The sequence below is a fragment of the Oncorhynchus nerka genome, linkage group LG24 (genome assembly GCF_034236695.1).
Source record: "Oncorhynchus nerka isolate Pitt River linkage group LG24, Oner_Uvic_2.0, whole genome shotgun sequence".
Taxonomy (NCBI): Eukaryota; Metazoa; Chordata; class Actinopteri; order Salmoniformes; family Salmonidae; genus Oncorhynchus; species Oncorhynchus nerka.
This window is the reverse complement of record NC_088419.1, coordinates 26,393,979-26,420,759: the sequence shown is the minus strand read 5'-3', so window position 1 is coordinate 26,420,759 and position 26,781 is coordinate 26,393,979. Positions and strand designations below refer to the sequence as shown.

The 26,781-nt window shown below is 39.8% G+C and overlaps 1 protein-coding gene across 1 annotated transcript; it reads right to left on the bottom strand.

Annotated features, from left to right (window-relative positions):
- Nucleotides 1–64: 64 nt before the first annotated feature.
- LOC115107740 (plasminogen-like) lies at nt 65–26,546 on the bottom strand. The gene is made up of 19 exons (XM_029631346.2): nt 26,336–26,546; nt 25,502–25,637; nt 25,300–25,406; nt 24,714–24,828; nt 16,101–16,240; nt 15,749–15,869; nt 13,621–13,739; nt 13,218–13,380; nt 12,939–13,063; nt 12,562–12,721; nt 12,059–12,252; nt 9,141–9,289; nt 8,920–9,013; nt 5,058–5,172; nt 4,856–4,930; nt 2,867–3,007; nt 2,649–2,755; nt 2,342–2,487; nt 65–400 (listed from the first exon to the last, which is right to left on the bottom strand). The coding sequence occupies exons 1-19, from the start codon at nt 26,382–26,384 to the stop codon at nt 236–238; spliced, it is 2,421 nt and encodes an 806-aa protein (XP_029487206.1). The 5' UTR covers nt 26,385–26,546; the 3' UTR covers nt 65–235.
- Between the last annotated feature and the right edge of the window lie 235 nt (nt 26,547–26,781).

The window sequence follows — 26,781 nt, the reverse complement described above, 5'->3', positions numbered from 1 at the left end:
TTTAACATGTGGTCAAACACCATGGTTGTGTACCAGGCTAGAACATCATTGGATTGCTTATCAATAGAATTATTTTATTTTATTTTCTAAACAAAAACAATGAACCTTGCAATTTCGGAAGAAATCACTGACGACAGGTATTTAATTTGTACGTTCAAGTCTTACACGTCTTAATAAAACTACATTTAGGGCTCAAATGATCCATTCCTCGAGATTATGGATGTATAGTAGAGGGTTAAGAATTCATCTTTATCTGACTGTTAATCCAATCCGTAAACTTGGATACTCTGACGTACACTCCTGGCTTCATGGCGTTACCACAGCCCAGACCCCAAGATGTCACTCCCTGGAGAACAAAGGTGTTCTGAGCATGGCACACCAAAGGGCCACCACTGTCACCCTGGAAGAAGTCAAAAACATCATCACCAACATTATCATCATCACTCCAATGCAGTCAACTTAAACTCATTGTGGAAACTGCAGTATACAACCAATCACACAGTCCTTACTGAAATCGAATGATTACTAGTTGTTGCTGAGCATGTACACTATAGGTCAAAAGTTTTAGAACACCCCCTATTTTTCCAGTTGAATTTTTTTTTAAGCAGTTCAAGTCCAGTGAATAACCTGAAATGGTACAAAAGGTAAGCGGTTAAAGGTTAAAAATAAAAGTTTCAGTTACAAAAAACTGAAAAAGAATGTACATTTCAGAGTAAATAAAAAAGGCATTTCTCAGGGAACAAGTAATGGGTTAACAACTTACAGCTGTTCTGCAGCAATGGAAGTAATTTCAGCCTTGAAAGTTGATGCTAACAATTCCTACAGGTGTCACAACTTTTGTTGATTAATTACAATCCTTCTGTCTGTATAAAAGCAGTGGTGGAACAGACTGTTACTACACCCTCTTAAGCATTATTTGGACAGTATTGTACTGCAGGAAGTAGTACAGTGGGGCAAAAAAAGTATTTAGTCAGCCACCAATTGTGCAAGTTCTCCCACTTAAAAAGATGAGAGAGGCCTGTAATTTTCATCATAGGTACACTTCAACTATGACAGACAAAACAAGATGTTTTTCTCTCCAGAAAATCACATTGTGAGAGCCAGAAATCTTGCTTGTTTGTAGGTGACCAAATACTTATTTTCCACCATAATTTGCAAATAAATTCAAAAAAAATCCTACAATGTGATTTTCTGGATTTTTTTTCTCATTTTGTCTGTCATAGTTGAAGTGTACCTATGATGAAAATTACAGGCCTCTCTCATCTTTTTAAGTGGGAGAACTTGCACAATTGGTGGTTGACTAAATACTTTTTTGCCCCACTGTATATTGCTATCACAGTGGTGAGAAAAAGGCAATTAAAGGAAGACAGACCACTATAACCCTTAAAAGTGTAAGTCTTTCCTTTAGAGAAATTGCAACGAAAGCCAAGGTGTCAGTGAGTACAGTTTCCTACACCATCAAAATGCACTTGGAAACTGACAGAAAGAGGTCTGGCAGACAAAGCCACAACAGAATCAGAAGACAAGTTTCTGAGAGAAAAGCTTGCATGTGAGGCGGCTCACAAGACAACAGCTTCAAGCACAGCTTAACACCGGTCAAAGCAAGTCTTAGTTTCAACTGTGAAGCGAAGACTTCGAGCTGCAGGTTTGACAGGTTGAGTGGCAGTAAGAAAGCCATTGCTAAGATGGCAAAATAAGAAAAAGAAGCTTGCCTGGGCCATGAAGCATTGCCAGTGGACTACTGAAGACTGGAAGAAGGTCTTATTCTAACTATCATGTTTTAAGGTATGACCCAGGTGCAGACAGTGTTGAAGAAACAAAAGTGTATTCCTCAATCAGGGGCAGGCAAACGACAGGTCAAAGCAAGCAGGGGTCAATAATCCAGAGAGGGTGTTAGGTACAGGACAGCAGGCAGGCTCAGGGTCAGGTCAGGCAGAGGTCGGTAATCCAGAGTAGTGGGGCAAAGGTACAGGACAACAGGCAGGTAGAACGGTCAGAACCGGGAAACTAGAAAACAGGAGCAAGGAACAGGCGAGAGCAGGGAAACAAAATGCTGGTAGGTTCTACGAACAAAACGAACTGGCAACAGACAAACAGAGAACACAGGTATAAATACACAGGGGATAATGGGGAAGATGGGCGACACCTGTAGGGGGGGTGGAGACAAAAGACAGGTGAAACACAAAGACAGGTGAAACCGATCAGGGCGTAACAGTAAAGGCCTTGAGACGACAGACGCTGGGAATTGGGAAGCAAGTACAGGGTGAGGGTTTAATAAAAATAAACATGAAACTAAACAAAAACAGCGTCTGGACAAGAGAAACACAACATCAATGCATACCTGGCAACTGTCTGCTCCCCCTTCAATGTTCCCAGCACACATCTCATGGTCCTTGATTCTGTTGTTCAGGTAGGCTGGACGATTACACACTTTATTTTCTATAACAGGGAAACCCGTCTCCTTGAGGAGCCCTTCTCCACCAGTTCCTACAAACACAAAGATCAATGTTTCATGTCGGAAAATATAAAGACATTATTGGTATATTTGCATCAACAAAGTAATGGAGTCCTGGACAGAAGAATAACTTAATTTTGTATCATGTTATGAGAGCAACCATGAGGGGAAAAAACATGCATGACTCTTGAACCTTGTGTCTCTCCCCATCCTGTCACATAGCACTCTGTTCCAGGTGGTACCACATAATCCTTCTCAGGTAAGCATGCTGGTAAAACCTTGTCATTTATGATTGCAGGGCTGCAAATCAATCACACAAGTCTTTTTACAGCTTCGGACCTCCAAACAGCAAGAAACATATAAAACATTCTATTGTGGGGTTTTTTAAGACAATGAAATGGCCTCACTCACCTCTCTAGCTTCAGAAGTGCAATGTCTGTTTCGCCAGGTCCCAGGATCAGTTTCTCCAGTTTACGCTCCTGCTTGGACGGTTCATTTGCTCCCTCTGTATGCGTTCCCAATACCACCATGTAGGCAGATGGCCTCTTTGAGCTGATATACACACACACACACACACACAGACAGATGTACTTGTATGTAATCCATAATTAGGCCTCGCAGTAAACATGACTAAACAGTAATGCTGTTTTTCTTCTGTGTAGGAGGCTAACACTCACGCAATATTGGCCACTTTCAATGTAACATACCGAAACAAAATGAACTATGCAAACAAACAGTGTAATATATTTTATCGTAGGCAAAGCACATTGGCATAGGATTCTATTGCACTGACATGCACGACTCAAAGCCAATTTATGCTTGATCCGACAATGTGGTCGGAGGCTCCATGTGGATGGTGTGACGCAATAGCGGAGCCTCCTGAGGCACGCAGATGCCAAATGTATTTTTATTTATTTAACCTTTATTTAACTAGGCAAGTCTGTTAGGACAAATTAGTATTTACAATGGCAGCCTACCCCGGAAAAACCCTAACCCGGACGATGCTGGGCCCATTGTGCGCATCCCTATGGGACTCCCAATTACGTCCGGTTGTGGTATAGCCTGGAATCAAACCAGGGTATGTAGTGACGCCTCTAGCACTGAGATGCAGTGCCTTAGACCGCTGCACCACTCGGGAGCCCTTGATCTCTGTACCACATTGCAGTGGGGCTCCATATAGCTCCACATTGACATTATTGGTTGACGGTACTGTAGGTGAGGGTGGGAGGTCCTGCATACAAACAAACTCACTTCCTTGACAACTTCTTTCACAACAGCTCTGGACTGCTCGGCAAAGCGCAAGAAGTATAAATGACCTGACTTCTGCTGAGGCAATATCACCGTAAATACTGTATGGCCAATGCAGACATCGGATTGACCATGCAGACATCGGATTGACCATGCAACACCTGTCAGACCCATACTATAGTCTACACAGACCGGTACACCATAACCAATCAGATGTGCAGGAGGCCTTTATGCAAATAGCCATGGCCATATATGGATCGGTGCCATTCCCTTTGAATTGGACAGCATGAGCTGTCATGAGCTGTCACTTATTCTGAGATCAAGCGAGAGCTATATGTAGCCACCTGTACACATTTGTTCATACTATTTGCTAGTTAGTGAGTTATTACGCCGGATAAAGCTAATTTCTTGTCAACAATGGGGGATTGGTTGCTTCCTACAAGAGCACAAAATGTGTGCATTTCTAGACATCGTTGAAAAGCAAGTCAGGTAAAGAGATTGTTTTATGTCTTAAAGGGGCAGTGTTGTATTTTCAGACAGACTTGAATAAGATAAGTAGCCAGGAGGCAGAGGGTAGCATCATTTGTCTGATTCTCTGTAATAATGGTATGGGAATAATACAAATTTAAACAATTGTAAAGTGGTTTCTTGCATCAAACAACACAACATTTTCAGTCACCTTCTTGTCTGAATGACAAGTGAATAAACAGGTTAATGTCAAGCCCTTCATGTTTTTGTTCTCCCAAAAGTCCGATGGAATGTAGGCCTACATTGAACACCACACATAGGCTGCTACTGTAGGCTGAACGATAGAACAACTATTTCCATCTTAAAACGTTATGTGATGCATTTTTCGCCATTGTTTTTGATGGTAGGCCACTCTGGTAGGTAAACATTATAATCAAATAGCCACAGTAGCCTACTTGGCCACAGTTAAAACTGTAACTTAAAGCAGTTACAGCGTCAGTGTCAGCACAGGATTTTCACAATGTTCATGTTTGCACTCAGCAGACATGAAATTTGCTTAGAGCCAAAAATAATTTGAGGAAACATTGGCGACTACTACACAGTATGTATAACTGCCCTTCTGGTTGGTATAGGTTTAGTGAGTAGTAAGCCTCATACGGGCACTGATGAGGGCTGCTCTCTCACCTCTCCAGGCAGTGGACAGCAGTGAGGACCCACTGAGGGGCAATCAGAGTTCCTCCACAGAAATGGACGCCAGTGCTGCAGAGGGACAGACAGAAGGGTTAAGTGAGTAAGTTCTCTGTGAGATATTGTTTTGTCTTATTGTATGTAATTATCAATATGTTAATGAGATTCATGAAAGGGAATGGGATGCTATCCTCCATACTTAGTCCTGAGGCTGATCTGCCAGGGCCATGAGTGGGGTTTGGATATACAACCTCCAACGATGCGACCGAAACACCTCCTGGGCTTTGTAACAGGCTGCCCACATGTCAAGCCAGCTGGAGACCAAAAATACACTTTTATTTGTGAATTCTACAAATGTAGACCAGATAGAATGCAGGCAGATATACATACAGTGACCACATACAGTACATCTGGTTAAAGCAACTGTGTTAAAACAACAGCCATTTGTATAATTATTAACATAATCTGTCACTCACAATCAGAGTGCGAATTACACCGTGACATTCGGGGTGGGGGGTAGGGGGGTTATTGGGTGCACAATATTTTTTTATGGGTCTATAATAAAGAAGTAATTTAAGGTAAAAATGTATTAGCTTTTAATGTGGCATGAACACAACCATTAATGATGCTTTAATCTGATTCTCAAACAAATCACTTTAAAATGATGGCTACCTGTGCATGTTCCTCCACTCCAAAATAATAGAAACGGAAATACACATCTGTTTACAAAACACCAAAAGTTGTGCCTAATGACATTCAGTGATTGCCATTGAGTAGGCCTACATTAATTGAACGGCTTGCTGGCAAATGTACTTTTTTGGTAGCCTGAAAAGTCGGGACTCCTGAAATGGGGCTGAAACTGTCCCAGGAAAAACTGGATGGTCACCCTAACACACAGGGTCAATTTACTAGATGAGGCTACAATGTGTAGGCCTAGTACTATGCACTTCAAATAGGCCTTTCTGTAGCCAGTGGTGTAGTGGTAAAAAAAATACTTGGTGGGTAAACTCTGATTTCCAGTCACGTGAAAAAAAATAATGCTCCCTATACTTTCACTGCATTTTTCTGAAAAAGGTGGTTAAACTGCATTTAGCTGCACATACATTTTCACTAGGCCTACACCACATACATTCCACTAGGCCTACACCACATACATTCCACTAGGCCTACACCACATACATTCCACTAAGCCTACACCACATACATTCCACTAGGCCTACACCACATACATTCCACTAGGCCTACACCACATACATTCCACTAGGCCTACACCACATACATTCCACTAGGCCTACACCACATACATTCCACTAGGCCTACACCACATACATTCCACTAGGCCTACACCACATACATTTTCACTAGGCCTACACCACATACATTCCACTAGGCCTACACCACATACATTCCACTAGGCCTACACCACATACATTCCACTAGGCCTACACCACTGCTGGTAGCCTGCCCTCTCAGCCGAGGCAATTTTACACACATGAACACAAGAGTTAAATCAAAACATGATTACGTCTTAGTTCATGAGCTGGTCATAATTCACGAGTTGAATGCTTGGAGTCTTCATAGACCGTGTGACATAAAACACTAAATTTCTTTCCTTTCATGAATGACATTTATGACAGTGTTATTTGTAACTATTAAGCATTTAACAATTGAATTAGAACATTGAACTTAAATCCAGTACGATTCCTGGATCTTGGAGATCTCGGAAAATGTAATTATGTTTTGCCATGAAAACCGTTCTCAAATCCCCAAAAAATGCAGGCCTATGCCATTGCAAAATGTAATGCTTCTAACCAAAAGAATCAACTATAGGTCTACTGTCATTAATGTTGGATGGGTTGGATGCAGATTGGTGTCTAGCTGTAGGCTAGTTGTCTAGTAATATTGGCAACCATCATCAGCTGATCCAGGAAAGAAAACAAATATTGATAGAAAAGATTAAAGCTAAATAAATGGTCTACTTCTTCTGGCCAGGACGGCTCAGAGAACACCGCAATGAGTGCTCTAAACAGCTGACTGACAAAACCAAACGATAAATCAATGGATAAATCTAATGCATTGGAATAAAAGCATATGCTCTTTTTTATCAAGGGCGCATGGCAAACAAATGGCGAAAATGAGAAAGTGCAAAGGAAAATCTATGCTTTTAAAAGGAGCTCAGCAATGGCCAAAATTCAGCACTACTGAGTGAACAGTGCTGTGGACAGGGAGGTTTGTGCAGCCACGTAGAAATAAATGGTTTAAACCATGACAGAGAGGTGGGGGTGTTTGTTTCATTTGAAAGCTTTTATTTTCATATTTACCACTGTAAAACATACACTGCTCAAAAAAATAAAGGGAACACTAAAATAACACATCCTAGATCTGAATGAATGAAATATTCTTATTAAATACTTTTTTCTTTACATAGTTGAATGTGCTGACAACAAAATCACACAAAAATTATCAATGGAAATCAAATTGATCAACCCATGGAGGTCTGGATTTGGAGTGACACTCAAAATTAAAGTGGAAAACCACACTACAGGCTGATCCAACTTTGATGTAATGTCCCTAAAACAAGTCAAAATGAGGCTCAGTAGTGTGTGTGGCCTCTACATGCCTGTATGACCTCCCTACAATGCCTGGGCATGCTCCTGATGAGGTGGCGGATGGTCTCCTGAGGGATCTCCTCCCAGACCTGGACTAAAGCATCCGCCAACTCCTGGACAGTCTGTGGTGCAACGTGGCATTGGTGGATGGAGCGAGACATGATGTCCCAGATGTGCTCAATTGGATTCAGGTCTTGGAAACGGGTGGGCCAGTCCATAGCATCAATGCCTTCCTCTTGCAGGAACTGCTGACACACTCCAGCCACATTAGGTCTAGCATTGTCTTGCATTAGGAGGAACCCAAGGCCAAACGCACCAGCATATGGTCTCACAAGAGGTCTGAGGATCTCATCTCGGTACCTAATGGCAGTCAGGCTACCTTTGGCGAGCACATGGAGGGCTGTGCGGCCCCCCAAAGAAATGCCACCCACCGCCGAACCGGTCATGCTGGAGGATGTTGCAGGCAGCAGAACGTTCTCCACGGCGTCTCCAGACTCTGTCACGTCTGTCACGTGCTCAGTGTGAACCTGCTTTCATCTGTGAAGAGCACAGGGCGCCAGTGGCGAATTTACCAATCTTGGTGTTCTCTGGCAAATTCCAAACGTCCTGCACTGTTGGGCTGTAAGCACAACCCCCACCTGTGGATTTCGGGCCCTCATACCACCCGCATGGAGTCTATTTCTGACCGTTTGAGCAGATACATGCACATTTGTGGCCTGCTGGAGGTAATTTTGCAGGGCTCTGGCAGTGCTCCTCCTGCTCCTTCTTGCACAAAGGCGGAGGTAGCGGTCCTGCTGCTGGGTTGTTGCCCTCCTACGGCATCCTCCACGTCTCCTGATGTACTGGCCTTTCTCCTGGTAGCGCCTCCATGCTCTGGACACTACGCTGACAGACACAGCAAACCTTCTTGCCACAGCTTGCATTGATGTGCCATCCTGGATGAGCTGCACTACCTGAGCCACTTGTGTGAGTTGTAGACTCTGTCTCTTGCTACCACTAGAGTGAAAGCACAGCCAGCATTCAAAAGTGACCAAAACATCAGCCAGGAAGCATAGGAACCGAGAAGTGGTCTGTGGTTACCACCTGCAGAACCACTCCTTTATTGGGGGTGTCTTGCTAATTGCCTATAATTTCCACCTGTTGTCTATTCCATTTGCACAACAGCATGTGGAATTTATTGTCAATCAGTGTTGCTTCCTAAGTGGACAGTTTGATTTAACAGAAGTGTGATTGACTTGGAGTTACATTGTGTTGTTTAAGTGTTCCCTTTATTTTTATGAGCAGTGTATTTACAACTGCATTTAAAAAAGGAGAATGGTTAAATTAGCATTATTTAGACACCCCCCAAATATTGAGTTTTGTTGTATTTAGTAGAGCTAATGTCTCATTCAGGGGAGCTGAGCCTCCCTGGCTCCCCAACAATTTGCACCCTGGTCACAGTAGTCCACATACCACAATCTGGGATTTGGCAGTAGTCCCATTTCTGGTTTCTGTCTGTGGTGTAGCACCATGGTCCATTCACATCATTGTCAGGGTTTCTACAATTCTAAAAGTGAAAAGGGGCGCTGAATAAATGTAAGTACATCTTCCCCAATGTCTGTCATATGCAATACTTTTGCAGTATCATCTGACATGATTTAAATATGTCTTATAAGAAGACTCCTTGAACTTACATTGGACTCCATGCCTTTGTCAGGGTGGGATTCAGGGGTGAAGCTGGCGTGCTGATGGGGGCTCTGGGCGCTCCAACTCTGACAGGTGACACCCAACATGGTCATGGAAGTAGGACCCCTGTATGTCCCCCCGTTGCCCACCTTGCAATCTGAAAGCCAGTCAACAGAAAACAATATCAGGGATAACATTTCTACCCTCAACATTGACAATGTAGGGTGAATGAATGAATGTTGAACTGAATTCTAATCTAGGTTGTGTTTTCAGTAATTAATTACTATATTTTTATGTAGAGGTGTAGCTAACTACTGGAACTACACACACTTATTTTTTGTCTAAAATAAAATGTGGGTAAAGTAAGCAATTACTTTCCTTTCTTTTTCGGCATCAGCCCTGCCTAATTCTCACTTGAAACATAGTTTTTGTGTTAAATAGGCTAAATTACACATTCTGGTAGCAAATGAACCTAAAGTGAATTGTAGTCTATGGCATTTCAGATTTGCAGTGCCTTCATAAAGTATTCATACCCCTTGACTTCTTCCACATTTTGTTGTGTTACAGCCTGTATTCAAAATGAATATGTTTTTAGACATTGAAAATATGTATTTAGACATTTTAGACATTTTTACAAATGTATTGAAAATTAAATACAGAAATATCTCATCTCCATAAGTATTCACACACCTGAGTTAATACATGTTAGAATCACCTTCGGGTCTTTCGGGGTAAATCTCTAAGAGCTTTGCACCCCTGGGTTGTACAATATTTGCTCATTATTATTTTCAAAATTATCTGTCAAATTGGTTGTTGATCATTGCTAGACAACAATTTTCAAGTCTTACCATAGATTTTCAGGCAGCTTTAAGTCTAAACTGTAACTTGGCCACTCAGGAACATTTACTGTCTTTTTGGTTACCAACTCCAGTGTAGAATTGTCCTCCTGTTTTAGGTTATTGTCCTGCTGAAAGGTGAATTCATCTCCCAGTGTCTGGTAAAAAGCAGACTGAACCAAGTTTTCCACTAGGATTTTGCCTGTGCTTTGCTCCATTCTGTAATTGTTTTTATCCCCAGTCCTTAACAATTACAAGCATACCCATAACATGATGCAGCCACCACTATGCTTGAAAATATGGAGAGTGGTACTTAGTAATGTATTCTATTTGATTTGCCCCAAACATAACACTTTGTATTCAGGACAAAAAGTTAATTGCCTTGCCAAATATTTTGCAGTATTACTTTAGTGCCTTGTTGCAAACAGGATGCATGTTTTGGAATATTTTTCTTCTGTACAGACCTTCTTTTCACTGTCAATTAGGTTAGTTTTGTGGAGAAACAACAATGTTGTTGATCCATCCTCAGTTTTCTCTTATCACAGCCATTAAACTCTGTAACTGTTTTAAAGTCATGGTGAAATCGCTGAGTATCGATACACCATCTAAAGTGTAACTTCACCATGCTCAACGGGGTATTCATAGTCTGCTTTTTATATTTTTACCCATGTACCAATAGGTGCCCTTCTTTGCAAGGCATTGGAAAACCTCCCTGGTCTTTGTGGTTGAATCTGTGTTTGAAATTCACTGCTCGACTGAGGGACCTAACAGGTTATTGTATGTGTGGGGTACAGCGATGAGGTAGTCATTCAAAAATCATGTTAAGCACTATTATTGCACACAGAGTGAGTCCAAGCAATTTATTATGTTAAATATTGTTAAATATGCACTATGCAGAAATTGCACCAGCATTTCCTGGTTGCTAAAATTCTAATAGTTAAGCCTAATTTTAGTTGATTTGACAAAATAAGCAAGTATAGTGTAAATAATCATTGTACCATCTAAACTGCTGTGAAATATATTTTCCAAAAGCAAACATATTATATTGTTTAGCTGTTTGAAGCTGGTGTACAAAACCGTAAAGTAAAAGAAGCAAAAACTAAATGTAAGAACGGGAAGCATAGAAATAGCGCACATAGAACATATATACCGCTTCTTAGACTTGCTTTCAATGACAATGACAGATCTATAACTCATATTTGTTTTGAATTTGTTTGGATCGCCCAAAAAGTGACATATTGCAGCTTTAAGCACATTGTTACTTCTGAACTGATTTAGGCTTGCCATAACAAAGGGGTTGAATACTTATTGACTCAAGACCTTTCAACTTTTTCTTGTTAATTAATTCATGTGGATGCTACTATGATTATAGATAATGCTGAATGAATCGTGAATAATGATGAGTGAGAAGGTTGCAGAGGTATAAATATCATACCCCCCAAAAAAATGCTTACCTCTTCTGTTATCGTAATGGTGAGAGGTTAGCATGTCTTGGAGGTTAGCAAGATTCTTGTCTAACTTTCTTGCTCATCATTATTCATGATTCATTCAGGATTATCTTTTATAATGGTAGCATCCACATTAATGTAGAAGTGTTTAGAAACATATTCTATTCGTATTTACAATAAAAGTGACTTCAAAATGACACAATATATTTTTTACCATTAATTAATATTGGACACAAAATAATCGTAAACACAACCAAAATAAACAGCAAATGCATCTAACAAGTTTGTCTAGTCACAAGCTTAATGTAGTCATTGCATGCTAGGAATACGGGACCAAATACTTGACATTTTACTACTTTAATACACACATAAGTGAATACTTTTGGTCCCCCAAAATGGGGGGACTATGTACAAAAAGTGCTGTAATTTCTAAACGGTTCACCAAATATGGATGAAAATACCCTCAAATCAAAGCTGACAGTCTGCACTTTAACCTCATAATCATTGTATCATTTCAAATCCAAATTGCTGGAGTACAGAGCCAAAACAACGAAATATGTGTCACCGACGCAATATTTTTGGAGATCACTGTATATTTTCAAAATAGCTTCCCAAGCACTGATGAAAGGATGAATAGATTACCTCTGCTGTCGTCTGAGGGTGCCTGGGAGGGTTTTGGTTCGGGCTGGTCATGTTTGTCAGGTTTAGGAGTAGGCTTGGGAGCAGTTGGGCATCTATTCACACTGCAGAACTCCCAACGAACAGAGGGGTCAGTGGTGTAGCACCATGGTGCACGGTCGCCATCAGGGTTCCTACACAGGTTTCTTCTCAAATCGCTGTGAAGCACATATTTAAGACATAATGTCCTCAGACACTGAAGATGACATATTACATTGTTTGGCTTTTAATGACTAGATAGTAGAAGACAGAGATAAAGCTAAGATATACATTACCCATTTGACACAGACATCAGTTCAACATCTAGTTTTGATTTACATCAGTTCTAAATGCCCTTACGCCAGTTTTCCACATTGATTCAGTCTCATCACATAGATTTTGTAGTTTGAAATGACGTGGAAACAACGTAGATTCAACCAGTTTTTGCCCAGTGGTTAGAGATGATTTGACTATGCTCTAGACCTCACGCTTTAGGGAAGACCTGCGGTGTCTTATTGTGATTGTGAGGTGTCATCGAGCTCCAGGACTGGCATCTCTTCCCACTGATGGTCTCTGTCACCATACCACGATAGTCTGTCCCGTCGCCCACATAGCAGTCTTCCTCAGCTGGAGGGGGAACTGCGTAATCTGAGGTTTAAAAACAATATGAGACACATCAACCAAATTAAATCTGAATTTTGGTGAAAAATGTAGGCTGTATGGATTGCTAGTGGATGACATGAGTTTCGCTATGTAGTTAGTATATAGCGATTTTAGCATTTGGGAAAGCTATATAAATCCAATGCATTAACATCATCAATGTAATCTTCATTATCATCATCATCATGATGCAGTGTCAAGTGACCTGGTCCAGGAACATCTCCACAGCTAGGCACCTTGCAGTACTCCCAGCGCGTCTCTGGGTCTGTAGTAAAGCACCAGGGCATCTTCTCATGGTCTGGGTTCCTGCAGTAGTTCAGTTCCAGGCCTCTGACAGGAACACAAACAACCACACATATTGGTTAAATCACAGTCAGCCTGTATCTATAAGACATTAAAACACTGATCTACTACACTGACAAACGCAAAGTTCGGTTCTTGCTTGAGTAAAAACAAGTTGCCCAATCTCGTGGGTCTATCTTACTTGCATGGGTAGTTGTCTGGAGTTCTGTTGTGCTGTTGGGGCGTCTGAGTTGCCCAGACCTGACAGGCTTTCCCAGATGCTGTCACTCCGATGGTTCCCCTGTAGGCACTGCCGTCGCCTGTGGCACAGGTGAGCTCCTCCACCACCCTGGGAGGCTCAGAGGCTAGGGGAGAGGGAACGAGTGAGGAAAACTCCCTGGGAGTTAGTAAACTCATGTTTTAATTCAATTGTTTATATTTATGTGAAAGAGCAGGGGAAACAGGGGTCATGGGAGACAAAAGAGATACAAGATGAAAATAATACATGGGGTGACAGAGTCGCTAGTAGGGAGTAGAAAGGGTCCAGGTTACGAAAGCCATAGACAATATACTAGTAATAGTGTTGTATATCTATGATAGCTCACTGCAGCGAGGGATAGCGCAGAAGTCCCAGCGTTTGGAGGGGCTGGTGGTGAAACACCAGGGTCTGGGGTCTCCGTCTGGGTTCCTACAGTAATTTTCCTCCAGGTACTTCTCAAGGAGACTGGAGAGACAGGGAGGGTGGGGGTGGGGGAGAGAACGAGATGAAGGAGCACATGGTTAGACATATACAGTGAGCCCAAAAGTATTGGGACAGTGACACATTCTTTGTTTTTTGTACTCCAGCACTTTGGATTTTAAATTATGAGGTTCAAGTGCAGATTATAAACTTAAATTTGAGGGTATTTTCATCCTTAACGGGTGAAATTAAAGCAGTTTATGTAAATTTTTATTGAACTAGGCAAGTCAGTTAAGAGCAAATTCTTATTTTCAATGACGGCCTAGGAGAAAGTTACACCCGCACAAATATCATACCCCCAAGACATGCTAATATTTATGCATCTGTAACTTTGCTCACTTATCATTATTCCCAATTAATTCAGGATTATCCATAATTATAATAGCATCCACATGAATGAATAAGTGTTTAGAAACATTCTATTCTTATTTACAATACAAGTGACTCCAAAATGACACAATACATTATTTAGCATTCTTTTCAATTAGACACAAAATAATCTGAAACACAACCAAAACAAACGGCAAATGCATCCAACAAATTTGTAAAGTCACAAGATTGATTTAGTCATTGCATGGTATGACTATAGGACCAAAGACTTTTGACTACATTAATTAATACACAATACTTTTGGTCCCCTAAAATGGGGGACTATGTACAAAAAGTGCTGTAATTTCTAAACAGTTCACCCGATATGGATGGAAATACCCTCAAATGAAACATTAACCTCATAGTCGTTGTATAATTTCAAAATCGATAGAGCTGGAGGACAAAACAATACAAAATGTGTCACTGTCCCAATACGTTTGGAGCTCACAGTCAAAGTTAGAGGGAGAGGGAGAGAGAGAGAGAGAGAGAGAGAGAGAGAGAGAGAGAGAGAGAGAGAGAGAGAGAGAGAGAGAGAGAGAGAGAGAGAGAGAGAGAGAGAGAGAGAGAGAGAGAGAGAGAGAGAGAGAGAGAGAGAGAGAGATGGTTGTGAGGTCTGGGGTCCGCTCACCAACCAAGACTTCACAAAATGGGACAAACACCAAATTGAGACTCTGCACGCAAAATTCTGCAAAAATATCATCCGTGTACAACGTAAAACACCAAATAATGCATGCAGAGCAGAATTAGGCCGATACCCACTAATTATCAAAATCCAGAAAAGAGCTGTTAAATTCTACAACCACCTAAAAGGAAGCGATTCACAAACCTTCCATAACAGCTCTCAAGAGAAGACAAGGCTATGTGCTCACTGCCCACAAAATGAGGTGGAAACTGAGCTGCACTTCCTAACCTCCTGCCCAATGTATGACCATATTAGAGAGACATATTTCCCCCAGATTACACAGATCCACAAAGAATTCGAAAACAAATCCAATTTTGAAAAACTCCCATATCTTTTGGGTGAAATTCCACAGTGTGCCATCACAGCAGCAATATTTGTGACCTGTTGCCACGAGAAAAGGGCAACCAGTGAAGAACAAACACCATTGTAAATACAACCCATATTTATGCTTATTCATTTTATCTTGTGTCCTTTAACTATTTGTACATTGTATATATATATATAATATGACATTTGTAATGTCTTTACTGTTTTGAAACTTCTGTATGTGTAATGTTTACTGTTAATTTTAGTTGTTTTTCACTTTATATATTCACTTTGTATGTTGTCTACCTCACTTGCTTTGGCAATGTTAACACATGTTTCCCATGCCAATAAAGCCCTTGAATTGAATTGAATTGAGAGAGAGGGAGAGGGAGAGGGAGAGGGAGAGAGAGAGAGAGAGAGAGAGAGAGAGAGAGAGAGAGAGAGAGAGAGAGAGAGAGACAGAGAGACAGAGACAGAGAGAGAGAGAGAGAGAGAGAGAGAGAGAGAGAGAGAGAGAGAGAGAGAGAGAGAGAGAGAGAGAGAGAGAGGGAGAGGGAGAGGGAGAGGGAGAGGGAGAGGAGAGGGAGAGGGAGAGAGAGAGAGAGAGAGAGAGAGAGAGAGAGAGAGAGACTATTACGCGCTGGGAATGTAGCCATGGTTGTGAGGTTTCTGGGCGTTCCAGTGCTGGCAGGTGTAGCCATTCTCAGTGGTGGAGATCTTTCCCCTGTAGTTCTTACCACTGCAGTGCATGCATTCCTCTATGGACCAAACCACAGCACTTTAGAAATAAAACACTTCCAAATTACATTACCAAATTACCCACTGCATTTTTAAAATTGCACTGTCATGATGAGCGAGTGACTAAAAAAAGTAGTCAACTCTTTGTTAAATATAGATAGTAATTTAGTGGTTTTGAAATCTTAACTTGTGCCAACATGACACCAGCTGTTTCATTAGCTTATTGGGACATAACAAGATATTGAGGGTACCGCTGCAGTTCTGGACATTGCAGGTCTCCCATCTGATGTCAGGGTCTGCTGTGTAGCACCATGGACCTTTGCTGTCCCCATCAGGGTTTCTGCAGAAGTTGGACTCCAGGTCGGCTTTGGGGTGTGTTGATGGAGTCATGCTGTAAGAGACATTCACAAAGATAACGTGGATTTAATTTAGGTGTTAAGAAATCTAGCGTCACAAGTTACTTAAGAGATTGAACAGGATTTTAAGCACTTACAAATTCATAACATATTGTATGAATTCGATTTTTTTGTTGTTGCAGGATGTGGGTGATTTTATTTGGCCCTCCAAGTTTTCTGAGCAAAATATTTTTTTCTATTGTTGGACATAACAGACTAAAAACACCAGCAAATCAGCTCCAAGTGATTTTAATTTTGGAAATCTGTTCTACAGTATTCTCGTGGATAGTAGAGCGATATATGTAGGGTTGCAAGGCTATCGGTAATTTACCAAAGTTAACTGGAATCTTCAGTCGTTTTGGTAATTAACAGAAAATAAATGGCAAACTATCATAACTTTGGTCATTTATACTTGAGTAACTTCAAAAATGTGTATTTATATAGAGTATTCATTTTTATATATTTGTTTTATATCTGTGTATATCTGTCTACGAGTTTCTAGTAGATAGCCCATATGGTTCAAGAGAAAATAGCATAATTAATGGAACAAAGCATCTAATCAACAATGGCATTATTTTCAATTTTCAATTACCTCTTCCAACTATTTACTGCCACTGTGACAGGTTAAAGGACATATTCATAGCCTGTTATACATTGAAAAGTATTAGTAAGTTCATAGTATGTGAGGATCTTAAAACATCTAAGGTTAAAAAGATGCATTCAGTATTAGTTGATAGAGATTGATAACATTCATATAATTGTGTTAAAGTTTAAATCTGTCAAAGGGTACGAATTGTGAGAGTAATGTGTAAACGTTATATTGATTACTTTATTTTGTGGTGCCTAAAAGTGTTAATCTGTGATCTACGAAATGCTTTTAATCTATGAGCCGGAGATCGATTGCTCTGGTCTCCACCCATATTCCTGGGGAAATTCGCGGTCTTTTTCTCATTGAACTAAATGTTGACTTGAGAATACAACACCGCATCACTCTCGTGATTATTTCTCCCCTGTTTTCAGGTACTTTGTTGATGATAAAAATAGTAATTTAAATGTTATAACTAGCGAACATGTCACGAGTGTTTAAGGTGTGTTTTAGTAACGTCTTGAGGAAGTTAGAGTTAAGTTTGAAGAGAGTAATATTAGCCCTGCTCGGTTGAAGTGAAGGATAGCATCGTACTGAGAGTAGCTGCCATTTTATGTCGATTGTGAATGAACATGCGTGTTGTTAATAAGATATTTTGCTGTGTTATTTGTATAATGTGTTTTCTGTTATGTAATGTGTTACTTTTGTGAAATGATTGAACTAAATGTTGACTTGAGAATACAACACCGTATCACTCTCGTGATTATTTCTCCCCTGTTTTCAGGGGCGTAACACCACCAGTCTGACTCCAAAACATTGACAACAAATACATTTTTGACATAGTAAAATAAATCAAAGTGTGTTAAGGGTATTTAATGCTGAAACCCTCATATTAAACACAAATTATATTCACTAAGTTGATGGTTTATATATAAGATAATGTTTTACAGCTTTGTCATTCTATATACAATAAAAGTTTGGACACACCTACTAATTCAAGGGTTTTTCTTCATTTTTACTATTCAAAGTAACCACCCTTTGCCTTGATGAAAGCTTTGCACACTCTTGGCATTCTCTCAACCAGCGTCACCTGGAATGCTTTTCCAACTATCTTCAAGGAGTTCCCACATATGCTGAGTACTTGTTGGCTGCATTTCCTTCACTCTGCGGTCCAACTCATCCCAAACCATCTCAATTGGGTTGAGGTTGAGTGATTGTGGAGGCCAGGTCATCTGAAGCAGCACTCCATCACTCTCTGTCTTGGTCAAATAGCCCTTACACAGCCTGGGGGTGTGTTGGGTCATTGTCCTGTTGAAAAACAAATGATTGTCCCAAACCAGATGGGAAGGCGTATCGCTGCAGAATGCTGTGGTAGCCATACTTGTTAAGTGTGCCTTTAATTCTAAATAAATAACTGACAGTTTCACCAGCAAAGCACCTCCACACCATCACACCTCCTCCTTCATGCTTCACAGTGGGAACCACACATGTGGAGATCATCCGTTCACCTATTCTGCATCTCACAAAGACACTTCAGTTGGAACCAAAAATCGCAAATTTGGAATCATCAGACCAAAGGACAGACTTCAACCAGTCTAATGTACATTGCTCGTGTTTCTTTGCCCAAGTAAGTCTCTTCTTATTATTGGTCTCCTTTAGTAGTGGTTTCTTTGCAGCAATTTGACCATGAAGGCCTTATTCATGCAGTCTCCTCTGAATAGTTGATGTTGAGATGTGTATATTACTTGAACTCTGTGAAGCATTTATTTGGGCTGCAATTTCTTAGGCTGGTAACTATAATGAACTTATCCTCTGCAGCAGAGGTAACTCTGGGTCCTCCTTTCTTGTGGCAGTCCTCATGAGAGCCAGTTTCATCATAACTCTTGATGGTTTTTGAGACTGCACTTGATGAAACATTCAAAGTTCTTGTAATTTTCAGGATTGACTGACCTTTATGTCTTCAAGTAACATTGGACTGTTTTTTCTCTTTGCTTATTTGAGCTGTTCTTGCCATAATATAGATTTGGTATTTTACCAAATAGGGATATCTTCTGTATACCACCCCTACCATGTCACAACATAACTGATTGGCTCAAACGCATTAAGAAGGAAAGAAATTCCACAAATTAACTTTTAACAAGGCACACCTGTTAATTGAAATGCATTCCAGGTGACTACCTCATGAAGCTGGTTGAGAGAATGCAAAGAGTGCAAAGCTGCCATCAAGGCAAAGGTGGCAACATTGAAGAATCTCAAATATATTTTGATTTGTTTAACACTTTTTTGGCTAGTACATGATTCCATAAATGTTATTTGATAGTGTTGATGTCTTCACTATTATTCTACAATGTAGGCAATAGTAAAAAATAAAGAAAAACCCTTGAATGAGTAGGTGTGTCCAAACTTTGACTGGTACTGTATATATATTTTTTGTATGTTATTTAATTATTTCATATATTTTACATGTGATAAGGCCACAAGATGTCTTGTGAAAGATTCAAATGATTGGACATGATTTGGAAAGTCACACACCCGTCTATATAAGGTCCTACAGTTGACAGTACATGTCAGAGCAAAAACCAAGCCATGAGGTCAAAGGAATGGTCCGTAGAGCTCTCAGACAGGATTGTGTCGAGGCTAAGATCTGGGGAAGGGTACCATTTCTTCAGCACTGAAGGTCTCCACGAACAGGGTGGCCTCCATCATTCTTAAATGGAAGAAGTTTGGAACCACCAAGACTCGTCCTAGATCTGCCCCCAAACTGAGCAATTGGGGGAGAAGGGTCTTGGTCAGGCTGGTGACCAGGAACCCGATGGTCACTCTGACAGAGCTCTAGAGTTCCTATTTGGAGATGGGATAATCTTACAGAAGGACAACCATCTCTGCAGCACTCCAACAATCAGGCCTTTTTAGCGGCAGGGACTGAGATACTAGTCAGAATCGAGGCAAAGATGAACGGAGAAAAGTACAGATAGATCCTTGATGAAAACCTGCTCCAGAGCGCTCAGGACCTCAGACTGGGGCGAAGGTTCACTTTCCAACAGGACAACGACCCTAAGCACACAGCCAAGACAATGCAGGAGTGGCTTCAGGACAGGTCTCTGGGTGTCCTTGAGTGGCCCAGCCAGAGCCCAGACTTAAACCCGATCTCTGAAGAGACCTGAAAATAGCTGTGCAGTAATTCTCCCCATCCAACCGAACAGAGCTTGAGGGGATCTGCAGAGAAGAATGGGGGAAGCTCACCAAATACAGGTGTGCCAAACTTGTAGTGTCATTCCCAAGAAGACTCAAGGCTGTAATCGCTGCCAAAGGTGCTTCAACAAATTACTGAGTAAAGGGTCTGAATATGTATGTAAATGTGATATTTCCGTTTTTTATAAACTTGCAAAAATGTAATTTGTTATTATGGGGTATTCTGTGTAGATTGATGAGGAATAAATACAATTTAATCAATTTTAGAATAAGGCTGTATCCTAACAAAATTTTGAAAAAGTTAAGGGGTCTGAATACTTTCCGAAGGTATACAAATGTAAGCAAGGTTTAATAGCAAGGTTTGAAATTATTTAGTTAAGTATTATATCTGTTTGGGGTTCTTGCGGTCAAGTTGCAGTCTAAAAATTATTTGTAATTATGTTCCACTACTTTCAAAACTGTAGGCAAAAAATTATACAAAACGTTTACAACTCATTTTTTTTTAAATCTTCGGGTTGTCCATATTTTGGAAATAAAATACTTAATAGGAATATGAGAAATTATTGTACAAGTCAGGGACAGCTATGGATGGCCTGGCCCAATCTAACGTACCCCCTTGCCCGTCCAAATAAAAATATTAAATAAAAATGTTGAAATATTGATCATTTATTTGACCGAAACGCGCCCCAACAGGAAGACTCATCAATCTCAGTTAAAGCACCCGAGCGAGCGAAACAGCGCCCCTCTGTCGAAGTATGTGTTGACCATTCATCCGATGCTGTCTGGATTATGTCAGCCCCCCGCACCTCTCTGATTCAGAGGGGTTGGGTTAAATACGGAAGACACATTTCAGTTGAATGCAATTCAGTAGTACCACTGACTAGGTATCCCCCTTTCCCATTGTTAGGGTGGAGACATTATTATCTCGTCATTATATCTCTGGTTTCAGTATTTTGTGACTTGGAAACAGTGTTGCCATGTTCGCGGTTTTTTACCTAATTGGGCTACTTTGAAAACGATGTTGCAGGTTTTTGGGCTATTTCTAAATTGCACCGCGCCCGCCAAGGCATTTATCTTAAATATATATATATTTCGACCGCGACCGGGAGGCGGCGCACAATTAGCCCAGCGTCGTCCGGGTAGGGGAGGGTTTGGCCGGCAGTGCTTTATGCATGCTCAGTCTTTGGTCTCGGGGGGCTCCCCGATTGGAAATTTGAAATGGAAGTTATGGAACTCCCTCTTGTGGTTATTTTTTATAGGAAAAAGACCCAATTGAAACTGACATTAGGCCAAATGTGGAGAATTATACATTTGCCTCTGTTGCCCATCAAGTAGCCTATTAATGTATATGTCACTGTAGGCTACCATTTGATACAATATATATGTTGAAATGATGATATCACTGGAGTCATTGCAAATCAATGTGTGCCACTTATGTAGCCTACCTGGAGCTGACAAACCAATTTATTAAATAGCCTATACCTTCAGTTTATTGTTGTTGTAGCCTTGTGTTATTATCAACGCATTAGATTGACGGTAAATCAATTACAAAAATAAACACTGGCTGTTTTTAACAAACAAATTCAGTTCATATACATATTATACATTTTTAATTCAGAAATTGAAATTATGACCCCATCCTCAGTATCCTATTCCAGCAGGCTACTAGGGAAACAAGCACTTCTTATTGCGAAATCGCCTCGCTATTTATGTTGAATAAATTAGTCTGTTAATTTGAACTAAGCAAGCGGCTAAATTGTTCAGTTTACATCTTGTCTACATCTTGTCTAGGCTACTGAAGACTATCTGAAATGAGATATAGGTCAGGGGCTATAGGCTACCTGCCTTTATTTTAGCAAACTATGGCAAAAAAATATTCGATTTTAGTCTGTAGCTCATACCCATGGGCGCTGCCAGGGATTTTGTGCCCTATGAAAATATATCACATTAGGCCCCACCACCACACCAACCCTGCAGCTACACCAATTGCTACTTTAAGCACACACTTCCAGAACCCAATCAACCCATTCAAAGCTTTAAATAACTCCTTTGCAGGCTTGGAACTCTCTTGTAGTCCAATATTTACTGTACGATATTTACTGACAGTGAGCTATGAAAATATAGCCCTGTGCAGACATGCATGCAACATTCTGCATACAGTGGAATTCACTATTTGATGCAAAACTGATACCCTCTATAAGAAATGTGCTAAAGGTAATCTTTTACAGTCTAAATGTGATTGTAATGGTCAAATTCTTGAATAGAAAATTCTCTTAATTAACATTAATGAATAACTTAAAATAAATCTAACTTAAATGTACCTCTTCAATTAAAATGAATTAACATTATCATCTATAGAATGATATAACAAACAATATAATAAAATCAGCAGCAGATTTTTGAACTAAGTATACTTACATACCAAATAGAAAATAAGCAGCTGTAAAAGTGGAAATGGAAAACAAAATGGAAATGGAAACGAAAAGGCCTGATAGTGGCGCTAGAGGAAAGGTCAAGTCTTCACCAAATCAATAGGTTTCTTCCACTTGGGGTCTTGGTGTGCACAAATTTTATGGCAATCCAGCCATTACTTTGAGATATATCTTGTTCTCAGTCTGTTCTCAGCAATACAGAGGCTCTCTGGATGTTTAATTTTGCCAACAAATGTTTTTTTTTTTTTAAATAAACCGTTAGTTTTATTAGTACATTGTAAATAAAATATTATATTAATGATGATAGGTTGATAATTTAATATAGATTTTTTTTTACATACGGCGCCCCTGCCTATACCTATTGAAATGACAAGTCATTCTTGCAAATGGGCCATTTATAACAGCCAGAAAATAGCCTAACATTTAGTTTTTTTTTATTCATCCAAGTTTTTCTTGATCAGAGATTTCGAGATCCTCCGTCCAACTTTCATCACTCGAACTCTCCTGTCTGATTTATCTATAATCATGCACATGCGCAAAGGGATTTATTTCAATTATAATCCTGGTTCAAGCCCTGAATTCTGATTAGTTGAAGGCCGTGGTATATCAGACCATATAGCACGTGTATGAAAATACATTACTTTTTACTGTTCTAATTACATTGTTAACCAGTTTATAATAGCAATATGTCACCCTGGGGGTTTGTGGTATATGGCCAATATATCCAGGCACTCTGTGTTGCGTCGTGTTAAGATCAGCCCTTAGCCGTGGTGTATTGGCCATATACTATACTCCCTTCCCTTTAAATCGACAGCCATTGATGGAAAATGATCTGGCGAGTTTATTAAGGGCGAATCATCTTTTCTCTTGTCACATATTAAAATTCCTAAATTAAGTCTTGTCATAGCTTGCAATAATTATTATTTTGAGGAAACCTGAATTTTGCTTCTAACATTACAAGTTACTATGATATTCCTTCTAAATTGTCTCGATAACGTTATGTAAAATTGGTTTATTGTGTAGATATGGCAACTACTCTCTTGCTGTAAAATGTTTTCAGGCCTTTTTAGCAAGTTATGGGTTGTCATTGTTTTAGAAATTTGAACTTGACCTGGCAACCCTGGTTGGAAACCAAAGTCGACGGGTGCACAGTGCACTGTTATGATGCTAGGTTGCAGGGTTGCCCGAAAGTAAATGGATGTTTCGCCTAAAATATATAATTACTCATCTCTAAATAAATTAACTCAAAATACTTCACCAGGGAGCCAGAGTTTCGTTATCTTATTTAAACATTTGGGAAGCCGGGAATTTGGGTAGTGGGCGTGGCAATAGGTCTAGCTGATTGAGTTGCGGCTGTCAGTGAAAAGCGTCTAAAATATGTTTTAACATCATTTGCTTTGAGTATAATTTAAAATGTTGCATCAAGAAAAGGAGAAGGGGGTGTGGCGAAGATATGTTGCGTCTCTCTCCAGAATGCATGAATATGTAGGAAAGTGCCCATTTGACAATGTCTGATTTCTGATTGCCTTAACTCACCACATACACCACCATTTTTTTATTCGCCTCACGCAACTCAACGAAGTCTGTTTTTTCTATACATGCATTGCAACTGATAGTTCCCCAGTATTTAATACATTGTTGCACTTCACTAGCAATAACAGATAGAAAGGGAGGTAGACAGACAGATTAGAGAGATGAATATGATTGAAAGAACCGGAATTTTTATCAGGATCTTTTCTACTGTTTTTATCTGTTGGCTTTAGGCCTATTTATTTTACTTGGTTGACGATGGAAGTTCTAGACCTACTGCGGCATCTCTGAGTTCTATGCTCTTGTTTCTTTAGCCGCCAATGGATCACAGAGTATCAATGTGTCGAAATGGCAGAGGCTAGTGCTCTCGCCATAATTGAATTTGAACTTTTAGATTTTTATGATTTTACTTCATATTTTTATGATTAACCACGTGACAATGATTTTGAGAAAGTAAAACGTTATTATTGAAATGAAACGGTTCCACGAAAATGCGCATATATACATATGCATTACTGGCACGCAGATTGGTAGAAATTGTAGGATAAGTTGTACATTTCCCCAAACTCTAAACTCACGAGTTGCCTATGGTCGTTACTGTTACAGCAATTAAAGACAATTGTGAACGCGCAAGTCCCGTTTAAAAACGTGCCAGTTTATTGAAATCAAAGGCCTGTCCAACTGATTCGTTCTGGCGCCGGATCTGGTGCAAGTTGTGGCAGAGCATACTTAGGCTTGTGTGGATATTTCGATGCCCATCTCTGGCAAGTCTTCCCTGAGTTTGTTTTGGACTTTGTTCCTCTGTAGTCCATACCGATTCCATTTACACACTCCATCAAGTACTCTGTAAAGACAGATAATAAGATGTCTCAACAGTAGTAGGTGGGTTGATTGGTTAGTAATATTTGACTTTTTATTGAGCAAGTTCAGTAGTGTACCAAATGCCCCCCTTGGGTAATTAAAAAGCATCATCAGGCTTTTACTATCTGAGATGTTGTCATATATGGTCAGTATGGAATGTTATATACCCTATGTGCCTCCCACTGAAGGACTGATTGGACTCTCTTGTTTAGATAATCTGCTTCAACTCTTAGGTTTGTTTACTGACACAGTCCAAACCTCTTTCTGGACATTCCACAAAAGTTAGCTAAATATTAACCAAAAATAATGTTGACCAATACAGTCGCATGAAACTCATTTGTATTCTAATATTTGTAATACATGAATGGACATTTTTGTATGGGTTGATACATTTTTAACAAGGGAAAATCTGTAGCTACTTATCAAGACAAATCAGAAAAACATTAGTACTTGCCTTTCTTTTCATATAGAGAAGTGCTGGTTCTTCTCAGAACAGACTCTATTTTGCCATTTGCTGGTATTGTCAAACATTCTTGATCCTTTTCAATGTACATGAAGGACCTACCAAGAAACATTTCAGAATTCATTTTGACTATGAAATAATTTCCCCAAAATGAATTCATTATTACTATTAATGACCATAAGCATAATGATACCTGCAAGTGAAAGCTGTTTCAATGTTACACTTGATAGCACATTCTAGGACTGTGCCTACTGAATACTCCCTCTTCACCAAAGAGAGAATCCAGGCGCCCTCTGTTTTTGCATATTCGTCCAGGACAACCGCACTGACTAAAAGGACAAACAGATAACAAACACTGAGTATGACTGAAAAAATGACCGGGCCCTGTTTGCCTACACTTTCTCTGTGATGCAATGCTTAAACCCAATGGTTCCAGGTATAAACTGCTGTTACAGACCACTAACATAGAGGTTACAACATGAAGGTCAATTGACAGATGAGTCATTTCTGGAGTGGACATACACTACAGACAAAAAAAAACAAGTTATTTCAAAACAATTCACAAGTAAGAAAAATACATAGAAGCGTTAATGTGATAAACAGTGTTTCAACACTTTACATTGTTCTTATTACTGTGTACTGTGTAACAAGTATTGTAGTTACTCATTCTTCCACTGTAGTGTACATCCACTACAGCAGTAAACCTAGCCCTAAATAAAGGCTAATAGATAAGTAATTGCAATACACTGTAATACATTGTAACTAAGAACAATACATCCAATGTAATTAAATTAACTGCTTCAGTTATAAGGTTTGACAGAAGATAATCTTACAAAATGATTATGTTGAAGAACTAAGCACACGTGAAGTAACTTCGTAGACACAGGTACCTAGCAAAGAACTTAAGGGAACAGATAGAAGGACTAATTTGTGAATAAATGTTTAATTTGCAAGTATAAACACTGTGTGGGAATCCTTCAGTTCACTTCAACTTCCAACACGTAAAATGATGCCAGCTATATCTTACCTGCAGATAAAAGAGTGCCTAGCAAGAACGTTGTTTTGTACAGGTCCATGATGAGCACTGTCAAGCAGCGTATACAAACTCACCAGTTCGATACGTTTTGTGTCTTTTTAGCCATATCAGTAAGACAAATAGATTTCACTCGTCAGTCAATCATTGGCCTAACAAGGACATGGAGCAGAGGTCAGGCTGTGTATGTCAATGGGATTTTAGTACATGCACATACATAGTTCTTTCTTGATGTATTGTACAGTAGGCTACAGCTCCTCCTCCTCCTTTTTATACTGTATGAGGCATTTGTATTCTAATCAATAATGTTTTGTGATGTCACATCACTCTGTATGCATAAACAGACACATCTCAAAAACCTTACTAGAAATTAAAGGCAGAGACAGAAGTGTTGAGTAACATGTTTATGCAATAAATAAAAGTAGATGAAAATGTTTCAG